At 61.4% G+C, this 13,525-nt stretch overlaps 1 protein-coding gene across 2 annotated transcripts in view; it reads right to left on the bottom strand.

Moving 5' to 3' along the window:
• The window catches only part of GSE1 (Gse1 coiled-coil protein), a 98,218-nt gene that overhangs the window by 53,299 nt on the left and 31,394 nt on the right, over positions 1–13,525 (bottom strand). For both annotated transcript variants that reach the window (XM_056500957.1, XM_056500958.1), the window contains exon 2: positions 10,506–10,668. In XM_056500957.1, coding sequence (XP_056356932.1) covers positions 10,506–10,668 — 163 coding nt within the window. The remainder of the gene's footprint in view (positions 1–10,505; positions 10,669–13,525) is intronic.

Below are 13,525 nucleotides of genomic sequence, written 5' to 3'. Positions count from 1 at the left end.
GAAGAGAATGTCCCTGGGAAGATGTGATACTCAGGAAGGAGATGTGTCTAACAAGATGTCTCCAGGAAGACACAGTCCTGGGGAAGATGTTCCCAGGAAGCAGACATATTTGGGAAGGAGATGCCCCAGGAAAGGAGACATCCCTGGGAAGATGTCATTCCCTGGAAGGTGACCTCCCCAGCATGGATGTCCCGGGGCAGGTGTCACCTGCAGGGATGCATCACTGGGAAGAAGATGTCCCAGGGAAGAAGACATCCTTTAGGAAGGAGATATCCCCCTTCAAACAGCCCAAACCCAGGAGCCCCAGCAGTGAGAGAGGAGACACAGTGATCCACAGGGAGCAAGGTGGCACCTGGAAGGACACAGGGGACACCGTGCCCATGGGAAGAGCACTTGCCATCCCCCTGCCCTCATTAACGTGGTGCTGAGCAGCCTCTAATAATAGCAACAGTAAATTCTCCAACCCAATTCGGGTCCATTTCTATAAATAATGTAGAATCTTTTTATTTACTGACAGGTTGTAAAAGTATCAGTGAGAATAATGTGAAATCAGGCGCTGCTGAATAATTCATGGCAGCAGCTCGGCTCCCCCCGTCCCCGCGCTCCCCTGGCCCCGGCGTTTACACGACAGCACCTTGTGCCTGGGTTTATCTCATAAAAACCAGGACTAACGACCTGGCACTAATTCTTTATCAACAGAGACTTTTACAGCGAGGGGAGGAGGAAGGAAATAGAAAGAAATAAAAATAACCCCGGGTGCACCCTATAAAAAATGCATGGGTCCATGTCCTCGCCTCCGCACGGAGCCGGCCATCCCCGGCTCCTCCCATCTGTAATTCCTCACAGACCCCACAGCCTCTCCAAAAATTAGTATTAATTAGTACCCACAGCCCCACACTGGGATAATTAGCGCAGAAGAGTGGCACAACCCTGCTGGGACATGGGGACACTGGCAGGACCCATGGGAACATCAGGAGGACTGATGGAGAGACTGGCAGGACCCATGGGGACACTGGCAGGACCTGTGGGGATGGTGACAGGACCCATGGGAATGATGGTAGGACCCTTGGGGACACCAACAAGACCCATGGGGATGGTGGCAAACACCAGCAAAGCCCACAGGGATGATGACAGGACTCAGGGGGATGGTGACAGGACCCATGGGGATGGTGACAGCACCCCTGGGAACACTGGCAGGCCCACAGGGATAATGGCAGAACCCATGGGGACAATGGCACTATGCTCCCTGTCCCCATGCCACCCTCAAGGACGCCAGCCTGGGGCAGCAAACCCCTGCTGGGGGGGCAGATGGGTTTAATTTGGGCAGAAAAAGCTGATCACTGGGGCAACTAATCCCTGTAACAACCTGATCTGGTGTCCCTCATCCCTCCTGCCACCTCTGAGGGTGATGGGGACAGTGGGGACCCCCCCTGCAGCCACCCCCATCCCCTCCCCAGAACAATACCTACCCGCCGCTGTTTTGATGTGCGGCACAAAGCCGGGAGAGCTTTCCATGTAACATGATAAAAGCAAGTCCCCAGCCAGCACAATTATTTGATAATTCTCCCTTAACACCCATCAAATTAAAGCAATGTCCAAGGGCTGCCTGAAGTGGCACTGATAGGTATTAAACTTTAATGAGATTTAATGGCACTGCCCTACTTTTTAAGCGCTCGGGCCTACATTTATGAACATTTAATTTCCCGGGCCCTGACCTCTTTTTTTTTTCCCCCTTTTCCCCGTGGCCCCCCCTGCACAGCTGGATTCTGTTAGTGCTGGCAGCCGCCCCGACCCGGGATGCTCGGCCAGCCCTGAGCCCATGGAAATCTCCAGGCACTGCAGGGTGAGATCTTGACTCCTGCAGGGAGCAGAGCAGGGAGGGGGAGCCCAGGGAAAAGCCAGAGGGGAAGGGGGGTGTAGATGTGATTCACCGAGAGCGAACACAGCCAAATTTATGGAATTACTTAATTAATTTGTTCTTGGAATGGAATGACACTGTGGGTCCCAGGGGTTGGAGGGGCCCTCATGCTGCAATGGTTTTGTTTAAGCACCCCTGAAAAATAAGTGTGTCCCCACTGCAAACCCACTGTGCCAGGGCAAATTTGGGGGGGGCAGACCCCTCAATGCCCCCAGGGACAGAGCACAGCCCACTGAGCCAGTTTATTGCTGCCCTCTAGTGTGTAAGGGACAGCCCAGGCCTGCTGTCACTTGTTCCCCTCCCCACATGTCCCCCATGGCCACTTGGCCACCGAGGATGCTGCGTTTCAAGTGATGAGATGCTCAGAGCCCTGACAGACAGGGTTCCAGAGAGCAGCAGCTCAGCACCCCAAAATCCCACTCATGGGCACAGACTGGCACCAGCCTCCTTTCCCATGGCACGGCAAGCCCAGGTTTGACAGGGCTTGGAGCAACCTGGACTAGTGGAAGGTGTTCCTGCCCAAGGCAGGGGGTTGGAATGAGAGAAGCTTTGAGGTCACTTCCAACCCAAACTATGCTGTGATTCTGTGGTCCTGGTGGGATCCAGGATGCAGCATTTCCCTACACTGGGAGTACCAACCATGAACAGGGGCTGCTGGCATGGGTGACCACTTGTGGCATGAGGGTTAGGGAAACTGAGGCACACACAGGGCAGCCAGGCTTCTGAGCTGGAAATGTCCCTCTCCCGCCTTCCCAGCACCCACCTCAACTGCAGGGAGCCCAGCAGCAGGAATGCAAAGGCAGGGCAATAAAAGGGAGCGTTATCAAGCGCCAGCAGAGCTGACAGCTCAGGGAGGAGAACAGGCAGGGAGGGAAAGGAACAGAAAGGAAAAAAAAAAAAAAAAACACCCCACCCTTAACCCCGAGATCACTTATCATTCAGGCTGCATCACGCATCTAGAAAGTGCAGACACAAAAATGTAATGTCATAACATTCGCAGTTCAATAACCTTTGCTTCACGAGACGGCTTGAACTGTCAGAGGAGCTGGAAGGTAAATATTTCAGCGCCCAGGCACTGAATGCAAAGGCGTGGGGAGGGGTCGGCCTCGGCTTTCCCCGGCTCGCCTCGACACGTTCAAATATCCCCCGCCGTAAATCCCGGCCGGCGCTGGGGAAAGGCCGTGGCACGGATAAAATACGAGCAGATATAAAGCCAGACACCTTTATTGTTCGGCAAAGTCTTCCAACAAGTTATGAACCCGCAGCTTGACCCTAACCCATCATCTTGTTATACAGCGGAAACAAAGGCAGCGCCGGGAGCCGGGGCTGGAGCGGGGCAGGATGCGGGTGGGAAGGAGGAAAACCCAGCCTGCCTCCTCCACGGGGGATATTTGGGTGTAATTCATCCCTAAACCCCACATCTACCACGCTCCAGGCTGCCTGTGGGGAGCAGACCCTGTGTTAGCCCCTTGCAAGGAAGGTTCAAGGGTACAGAATTCCCTCGGCCGGGGTTAACAGGAGCAGGACCCAGCAAACACCCATTAGCCAGGACGGCTCATGTGCAGTGCAGGCAGGAGGAAGGAGATTGCACAGCCAAGGAACAACGGCTGCGGGAGGGTGGAGAGATTTCCCAATGGGGAAAATTCCCCTAACAGCACCGGGAAGGTGCAAAGGGACAGCATGGCACAGCGGGCAGCCCAAGGTGTCTGCACAGCACGGCGGGCAGCAGCCTGGCATCCAAACCAGCTGCACGGCACAGTGGGCAACAGCAGCGCCAAGCAGCTTGCGTGGCACACTCTGCACAGCCCTCCCCGCCGCCTGGCACAGCTGGGGACAATCAGAGCCACCTGCCTGCAGCTGGGCTGGCACCCCAAAAAGCTGGGCAACAGCAGCGCCAAAACTCACAGGGGAGCGGGACACCCCGAAGCGCCAAGCAGGGAGGGTGTCAAAGGGGGCACGGCCGCGGTGAGGAACAGTTAAACGGCCCCCGCCCGCACCGGGCATGTGGCAACAGGCAGCAGCACACCCTGCCCAAACACCTGCTACCGCCGCGCTGGCACGGGGCGAGCGCCCGGGGCGGGCACGGCGGCGGCGGCGCGGGGAGCACGCCAGGGCCCGCAGCGAGGAGCGGCATGTCTGCGCTTGGCAGCACAACACAGAGCAGGTGACAAGCGCGCCGGCGGTCGCTTTATTACAGGAAGCCAGCACGCAAGCATCTGACGCCGCGCTGCCCGGAGAGAAAATAAAACACCCCCCTCTCCCCTGCCATTAACAATCCCTCTGCGGGCGCAGAAGGGCCCGGGGATGAGGGGGGTGCGTGCCCTGCTGTAAAATGTGGCATCGCAGCTCAGCCTCCCCCCCGCTGCACGGCTCCCAAGGCCAAGTAAATCCCAAGGGAGTAAAATTATGTGTGTGTGCACAAACATTTTTCCTCGGCAAACACTCCCCGAGACAACAAAACCAGCCGCCCCTGCGCCCGTTCCCGCGCCGCCCCGCTCCTCTGACCCAGCAATTAGAGGCAGGCATTAATATTTAAATATTGCCAGCTCGGGAGAAGGGAAATCAAATAAAACACGCCAGCGTGCCGGCAGCACATCCAGCTCCTGCTCTATGAGCCTCAAAGAGGGTGCACAGCAGCAGGGGGGTGCTGTGCCACGCTGCTGGGGACACCGGGGCGTGGATGTCACAAGGGGAACCCCCTTTCCGGGCCAAATCAGGGTGGGAAAGCAGCAGTGATGCTTTTGCCTTCTCAGCTGGGGGGTTTCAAAGGAACCCCAACCCCTTGCTGACCATGTTTTGGGGTCCCCACTCCCTCCCAGTCATACAGCACCCACCTGCAGGGTGCTGGGGACACACACATTCAGGCTGTACCCGCCCCCCCCGAGTGTCACCCCCTGGTCCCGCGGGTGCTCGGAGGCGGCGCTGGCCCAGCAAAGAGGATTTACTGCTCAACGCAAGGGGCTTTAGAGGCAATAACTTTCCCTCCTCTTGACTTAAATGGATTTGAAACTTCAAAAAGGATCGAGGGGGCAGGCTGCCAAGCGGCCGCCCCCAAGGGCTGACCCCGCAGGGGCTGGGGGGGCCGAGGGGGGGCTGCGAGCCCAGCCGTGGCCAACGGCCGTGGCAGATAAGGGCTGGGGGGCCAGAAGGCTCTGAGATAAGGCAGCTGCCGTTACGGGAGTGGGAGCTCTGGGGTGCTTCCTCCCGCCCCACGGTGCAACCGCAGCGGGGTGCCGGGCTGGGGGGATGTGGGGGGGACGTGGGGCAGCCAGGGCACGAAGCACGAGGCATGGCGAGGGCCAGTTCAAGGGCAATCCCCCTGGCAGCTTGCCCAGGCCAAGCTCTGTCCTGGCTGCTCCCTCTTGGGGCTCGGTGGGGCTGCCCCATAGCAGCCCACAGGTGGGTGATGCACCCCAGCACTGCCAGCACATGGTGGTCTGGGTTGGGTGTCCCCACCGGGCTGTGGTGGCAGAGGCCATCTGCTGCTGCTCACAGTGACACCAAGCCTCACACCCAGCAGTGCCAGGGCTCGGGGACAGAGGTGTGACCCATGGCACCGTGCCCTGGTGTGGGGGAGAGCACCACTGCCTTCCCCCAGGCACAGCCCCTCCAAGCCTCAACCTCCCCCGGGCCAGCCAGCAGAGTAAGGGAGAGGGCTGGGAGGAACAAACAGAGGAGCCGCAATTAAAACTAACACTCCCTCCTCGAGCTGCCCCCTAACCTGTACCCCTGTCCCAGCCGCTGGCGTGCCAGGAAAGAATGAACTGTCCTGCGTCCTTCGGCACCCCCCCTGCACCCCCCGGCAGCCTGGCCCCCCGCCAAAGCCACCATCTCCTCTCTGCAGCTCCCTGCCCTGCAGCCAGCACGCTCACCCCCCTGCACCGGCCAGAACAGGCCCCGTGTGTGCGCACAGGAGCTCAGCCCCAGCGGGACGTGCAGGCACACGCACCCCGAGTGCCCCCAGCCCGGGGTCACCGCGCTTGTGCAACACCCGCGCAGGCGGCGCGCTCGCAGCCACCCCCCTGCACACCGGGTTTTCAGCCCTGCGGGACCCCCTGGCTTCAGCTGGGCAGCCCTGCCAGGCCGCGGTGCCCGTGGCAGCCGCTGGCAGGTGACACGGGCAGGCTGGCGGGCGCACACCCACGGACCGCACGGCTCACCCCGCTGCTCGCCGGCGCACGCGCGCCCTTGCAGGAAGAGGCGCTGGCTTCCCGCTGCCTTTTCCCTCCATTAACTCCCTCCCTGGATCTGGATCCTGCCCGTGGTCCCAGCAGCGCTCACCCCACGGCTCTGTGCCCCCAGCCCAAGGAGGATGGGGGTGAGGATGGAGGGGCACGCACCTCCGCTGCTCCAAGGGCACTTGGGGACAGATGCTACGGATGGGGCACTCGACAGATGTCACCCGTTGGGGACTGGCGCCCGTGTCACCATGCAAAGCAGACACGGGCACTAGCAGGGCACGGTGAGCCGGCAGCCCCAGGGCGAAGGGCACGGCAGGGCAGCACAGGCAGGGCTGGAAGAGCCAGGATGGAGTGGAGCAGGGCAATAAAGGCAGAGGCAGGTGAGACGCTGGGGCTGCGGCATCACCCTGGCACAGGGTGCAGTGCCCGGGCTCCCCACGTCCAGCTCCATCAGCAACACAGTCCCACCCCAGCTCCAGCGGTCCTGGGAGTCCAGAAATTTGGATATACAGCAGGGGAGGGTGGGTAAACTGAGGCACAGCCCCACGCTGCACCCTGTAAATCCAGAGAGGGACAGGCAGCAAGGCAAGAAGGGTCAAGGTCAGGGCCACCAGGTGCCCTGCCAGCCATGGGAAGTGACCCCAAGGGTCTCTCTGGAATGTGGGTCATTGGCACTGGGCACCTCAGCTGGCCCCAGACCCTGAGGGCACAGAACCCAGAGGGTCTCATCTCCCCACAACATTCCCCAGCTGGATCCTCAACACCAAAGCAACCTCCATTTTCCACACCATGGGGTCCCCCAAGGCCGGGGTGACCTCTGTCCACAGCACCACAGGGCACGTGAAGCTCGGGGTGGCCTCTGTCCCCACCATGATGGGGCACCCCTCCACCAGGGCGACCTCCACTCCTCACACAACAGGGGCCTCCAAGCCAAAGGCAACCTCCATGCTCCAGGCCACAGGGTCCCCCTGCCTCAGGGTGACCTCCACCCCCCAAACAACAGTGTCCCCCAAAAGCTCAGGGTGACCACTGCCCTCTATGTCATGGGGTGCCCCAACTCTGGGGTGACGTCAGTCTGCACACAATGGGGTCCCCCAGCTGCAAGGCGACCCCCAACCCCAGGGCAACCGTGGGGTCTCTCAACCCCAGGGTGACCTTGGTCTCCCAAAACACGGGTTCCTCCAGACCCAGGTGACCTCTGTTCCCCTTACAACAGGGTTCACCAATCCAGGGTGACCTCCATCCCCCATTCCATAGGTTCCCCTAAACACAAGGCGACCTCTTGCCCCTTAGACCATGATGTCCCCCAACTCCAGGGTGACCTCCATTCACCAAACAACAGTGCCCCCAAATCCCAGGGTGACCTCCACCCCCTGTATCACGGGGTCCCCCAACCCCAGGGTGACCTCCATCCCCCCCACCACGATCTCTCTCAGCCCCAGGGTGACCTCTGTCCCCCAAACCACAGGGTGACCAGCAGAGGGTCTGGGAGGGATTGCGAGAGGCAGGATCACACCGGCCCCATCCCACCCCTCCAGCACAACTCCCACCGGGTGTGGGGGGGGGGGACACATGGAGGCGCTGATTGGGGGGCTCCCCATGGAGAGGAGGGGGTGTCACTCACCCGCGGGCCGCGCCGTCCAACGGGGGCCGCGCTCCTCCATGGGCAGCGCCGGCGGGAGCGGAGCGGAGCCGAGCTGAGCCGTGCCGAGCCTTCCCCCGCCGCTTCCTGCTTCCCTCGGCGCCCGCCCGCCGCCCCGAGAGCCGCACGGCTGGAGCGTGACTCACCGGGGGCCGGGCCGGGCAGGGCAGGGCAGGGCGGCGGGGGCGGCGGGCACCGCACCGCACCGGCACCGGCACCGGCACCGGGGGGCTCCCGGAACGGGGATGCTGGGCAGGGGGCGGCACAGCCCACCTGGGACCACCCCCCTAATTTAACAGTGCAGGGGGGTCCCAAAACAGGGATGCTGGGCAAGGGGTGGGACAGCCCACCTGGGACCACCCCCACTAATGTACCAGTGCGAGGGGGGGGGTCCCAAAATAGGGATGCTGGGCAAGGGGTGGGACAGCCCACCTGGGACCACCCCCCCTAATTTAACAGTGCGACCTTGGAGTCGCTCCTCAGAATTAGGGTGATGGGGGTGTCAGTCCTGATCACGACCCCTCCCCAAATGTAGAGATGGGGGGATGCCTGGTCAGGTGCTGATGGGGGTCAGGGGTTGGGATGGGATCCAGGTCTTTGACCCCCCCCACCCCAAAACTGCTCCAAGATACCCTGGGGCTCAGGGGTGCCAGCATGTCCCAGCACAGTGAGCCCAGACCCTGCAGAAATAAGGGGTGTTCCCAGGGCAGCCCCCTCGGGGCACCCCAATGCCCCAGGCACCCCCTGCACCAGGTGTGGGAGAGAGACCAGCACTGTCCCTCCCAGGTGGGGATGGCGGTGGTCACTCCTGTGCCCCCCCACCATCACCTGGGCTTGGGGACACCAGTGACACCAGTGGGGTGGGGCTCAGCCCACTGCACAGGAGGAAGTTGCCCATCATTCACCGGCCACACCAGTCAGCTCCACGTGCCAGACAGGCTCAGCTGGCTCGGACAGGCCGGACCCCCACCTCCCTCGGGCAGGAAGGAGGCTCCAGTGAGGAATCTCATCCTGGCATTGCCAGCCATGAACTGGCACCTCCGCAGGAGGAGACACAGGCCATGACAGGGACACCCAGCCGTCCCCAAACAAACTGCCACACCACCACACACACACAGCCACCCCAAATCCCTTCCCAGCTCACCCTTGCCTCTGCATCCCCTCCATCCTCCTCCTCTTCCTCCAACAGGCCCCGGTGCCTGGCACGCCGGTGCTGCCGCCGTGTCTCTGCTGCCTGCCACCCCCCCCAGTCCTCCTCGTGCTTCCCCCCCACCCTCCTCGTGCTTCCCCCCCCCCCAACTCCCTTTTCCAGTTCTATTTTAAATTTTTATTGCATTCTTTTTAAAGAATACAGAGGAACAAATGCCCTTATCAGCAATTCTCACAAGGTATAAAGAGCCGCTTTTATCTCCTGCCTTTACTAATCTAGAGCGAGCCAATGCCTGTTAATTTTTTAATTTTCCTGGTGAATGCATTTGTGGTTCCGTCAGCATCCACCCGGACACACGCAGGATCCCCCCGGCATCCCAGCCCAGCCACCCTGGCATGGGATTGACACCGTGCTGGCAGAGCTGTGGCTCATGGTTTGGCAACCACAGAGGGATTTTGTGCACTGGGAAGTCCCGTGTGTCACACGAAGCTCCCCAGCATGTGTCACCACCCCCAAGATACGGAGGTGCTCCCACAGATGCCAGCCTGGCTCTGCCTGGCCACAGGGAACAGGTCTCGACGCTCAGCACGGGGATAAATCCCATGCCCAAGCTGTCCAGATGTCATTGTCACCCTCTCTGGCCGAAGTCCCCGCAGGGGCACAGGGGGGGTCACCCCTGTGTCCCCCCCAGGAAGGGACGCGGCGCAGGCTGCCCGCACAGCAGGGCTGGGAGCGCAGCAGCCGGACGCGGCGCGCAGATGAGATGTGGCAGGCGTGTAACAAGCCATTAGTCACTGTCACCTTTGCCCGGCAGCCACTGGCAGGGTAATAAATCCCGGGCTGACTCCAGCGGGCCCGTTCCAGGCCACGGCTCCCAGCTTGCCTCCGCACCACTGCCGGCTGGGCTGTGAGCAGCTCGTAAATGCATCCTGCCCCCCTCTCCCCCCGGGGGACACAGCACCCCAAACCACAGCCAAACCCCTCCGATGGGTGACATGGGCCACTGCATTCCTGAGAAGTATCATTCTTAGGGAATGTGAGGGGTCACGAACCCCCACCGCCAAGCAGCCCCGTGGCCCTGCAGGCTCTCCCTGCCTGCCCCAGCTTCCTGCCCGCTGCACCTTGCGGTTCCTGACTCTTCCCAGCCCCACGCCAGGAACCGGCACTGGCGGTTGTTACCGGATCAAAGGAGCCTGGCATGGGCCAGCACAGCCAGGAAGGGCTGGCAAACAAGCCGGTCCAGGGAGGCGGCAGGCGGGAAGCACGCATGATACCTCTCCTAAAAATGCTGCTGCTCCTGACGGACAGGGCGGCCGAGTCCCCGGAGCCGCGGTCCATCCCAGCCCCGGGGGCCCCCCGGCTCCCCAGCACAGCCGGCCCAGCACCGCGGCTCTCCCTGGCGCCCACGGCCTGACTCACAGCCCCAGGGACTGCGGCGCTGTCGGGGTCACCTTCCCAGCGGGGCTGCGGGTGTTGGATCCCAACCCCAAGCCGCTGGGTGTGAGCCTTCACCGGGAGTCCCGAGCAGCACGTGGGGCTGATGGCCACCCCACAGCGGGACAGGGGTCATCCCTCGGGAATGGCAGCCTCTGGTATCCCCTCGGTAGCACCTACTTGTGGCTCCAGCGTCCGCACCCTCCGCATCCAAAGGCGTCCGCTGGCCGACGTCCAGGACAGTGCCGCCCGTTCCCGGGCTCTCCCCAGCGCTGGCCACTCGGTGCCGGGACTCACCGGCCGCAGCCTTGGTGGCGGCTGTCTCCAGGGACGAAGAGGACGCCTGGAAGAGAAGAAGCAGGACAGAGGCTCAGCGCCGTTGTGTCTCCTGGTCAGGGCAGCACCAGCCCGGGTGGGGGGCACGGGGGGGGCACAGACACAAGATGCTTTTGTTTTCCCGGCGGCCGGTGCACGTGGGCAGCGCGGGAGCCGCACGCCAGCCCGCGCCGCGGGGCTACAGCTGGATCCGGCCGATGGCTCCCAGCGCAGCCAGACAAGAAAGGCTGCAGGGGGGGTGAGGACATGAATCAAAGCGGCGTCCCCTCGCCCGCCGGCGGCAGCTGGCCGGTTAGGCAGCTCCCGATTACTCAACCGGGCAGTGTTTACTCGAGATCAACAACCCCCCCCATCGCCTTCCCTGCCAGGCGGGCGAGGGAAACGTGCTGCTGGGATGGGGATGGCATTCCCGCTGTGCCGTGTTTGGGGACAGTCCCCCTGCTCGACCCCCCGGGGGTTTGTTGTAGCTGTCACCCTCCTGCCCAGGCACACAGCTTGGGCTGTCACCGCTCCTGTTTAGCTTTAAAAAAGCAACATCCAGTGGCACCACGCTCATCCCAGTGCCACCCTGGGAAAGACACACACAGGTTCACAGCATGCTGTGCCCACCTGCACGGTGGGATGCAGGTGACCTCCCCCTACCACAGGTGACATCCACAGGGCGCCTGATTCGAGGACATCAGGGCCATGGTGAGGGTTTTATGTTGATCCTGTTTTTCTCGGGATTGCTCCCATAAACATGGAGATGGATGGCTGGTTGATGCTTTGCAGGGAAGCCCTTAGACTCAATGAGCCACGCACACGAGCGGACGTATAAATTTACCGTTTGCTTCCTGGAAAGGTTTAATTTATGGAATCCATATGGCAGCGCCGCACAACCGCGAGCGCTTGGCACATCCCCCGAGTCCTCGAGTGCCACCACGTCCCAGCTCCAACTGGCGGGGTGCCACCGGCTGCCCCGGTGATGGCGGGATGCTCTTCTCTTTCCCAGTGATTAACAGAAGGTGACTTTCACAGCGGGCAGGGGACAAGCCCAGGGATCAGTCCCCACCCCTGACAGCTTGGTGTAGGATCCCTGAAGGTGGCAGGGATGTCTCAGGGGGGACACTGTGCCACTGCTCCTCCTCCCAGGACAATGCCACCGGCAGCAGCAGGCAGCAATCCCCTACCTGTGGGCATGGGAAAAGGCTGGGGCGCACTTTGATACCCGGAGCAGCTAATCATTAATTAGCATTAATTACTCCCCATCACGTGTCACAGCAGCATTGGGCAAGACGCAACTGGGAAGTGCCAGACCAGGGTCTTGGTGGGGAAAGTGGATTTTGACAGCTGGGCCAAGGCTGGCACTCTCCTTCTCCCCAGGAACCCCCCCCACACCCCAACCCATCATCCCCACAGCACCAGCACCCTCCACCCCCTCTATTTTCCTGCCAGGGGATGCTGAGATGCAAAAGCAGCAGAGATGGGTCCCACCTGCCCAAGGGCAGCCAGGATCCCACCCCCCCTCCCCACCCGTGTCCCCTGGGACCCCCAGGCTCTGTGCAGAGCACCGGCCGCCTCCTTGCTTTAACTTCACCCGGCCCTATCTGTCAGCAAATCATCCCCGGTTACACAGATAAGGAATAATTGATGCAAAGGAGCCATCTGTTTGCGAACACGGAATATCTGCTCAATTAGGAGGGATCTGTCCACCCAGATAAAGCATGGCAGCAGCCCCTCAGAGCAGGGGCCTTCCTCCCCAGCCATGTCCTCAAAGACTCACCCCCAATTAGAGGTGAGCAGGTTGATTTGGGTGCTAATTTGTTAAGCAGCACCTTGAGGTGCTTGGGAAGAGGCTGGGAGGGAAGGGTGCTCTGCCACCAAGCGCTGAAATTTGAGGGGAGAGCTGGCAGATCCCCAATGTCCCACTGTAATGAAACTCCTGAGCTCCTCCTGGCTCTGGGAGATGCTTATCCCACATCTTTCCAGGGATGGAGAGAGGGGAGCAGGATCTGTGCCTGCTGAATGGTGCTGAGCTGAGGCCAGCCCGCTCGTGACATGCAGATGGAGGAGCCTGAAACAGCTCCCAGGACATCCACAACAGGGATGAGGGACACAGGGCACAGCCTCAGGCACATCCAGGTCAGGGGTAGGAGTGCAGCAAGTGACAGCAATGTGACATCGTTATGTGATGTTATTAGCACAGGAAAAATGGAGCTGGCACGCAGGCCAGCTCCACAAGTGACAAAACCACGGGGAAAAGGTTCCAACCAGAGCTGGCAGGGATGGCCCCATGGCATCACACTCCTCAAACCCCTCCTGGGTGGCATCTGTCCCAACCTACCCCAGCAGGTATGAAGGACATGGAGAGCTTGAGTGGGGTCAAAATAGATCTGGGACAGGCACAGAGTGGCACTGCCATACCCCACGTCAGCCGTGTCACCTGTGCCCCACACCATCAGCATGGTGCCCCCCTTGCATGGCAGCCTGCAGACAGAGAGGCACCAAGGGCAGGAATGGTGTCCTCATGTCCAGCATTCCCATTGTCCCCAATGTGTCCCTCCCCACCAAGGGCACGTTCCTTCTGCTGCCATCACTGGGCTAAATAAATACCTGCCAGCTCTGCCCCCAGCTTTGGGATGGCAGTGGTGGAGTGGGAAAGCAAAGGCCACGCCAGCACACTTCCTGTGCCTTCGGGACACCCAAAAACGTGGCTTCCCCATCCTGCCTCCCCTGCTGCCGGGACGGGCTGCAGCGTGCGCAGCGCCGGTGCCGCCCACGGAAACGCCGCCCACGGGAATGCCACAGGCACGGCAAACCCCCCTGCACCACCCCAACTCCCCCCTCCCGGGTGGCAGCACCCCGGAAAACCCCTGCGCTGGCAG

This window comes from Oenanthe melanoleuca, chromosome 11 (assembly GCF_029582105.1).
Source record: "Oenanthe melanoleuca isolate GR-GAL-2019-014 chromosome 11, OMel1.0, whole genome shotgun sequence".
In the NCBI taxonomy this organism is placed as follows: domain Eukaryota; kingdom Metazoa; phylum Chordata; class Aves; order Passeriformes; family Muscicapidae; genus Oenanthe; species Oenanthe melanoleuca.
This window is presented reverse-complemented; position numbering and strand designations above follow the sequence as displayed.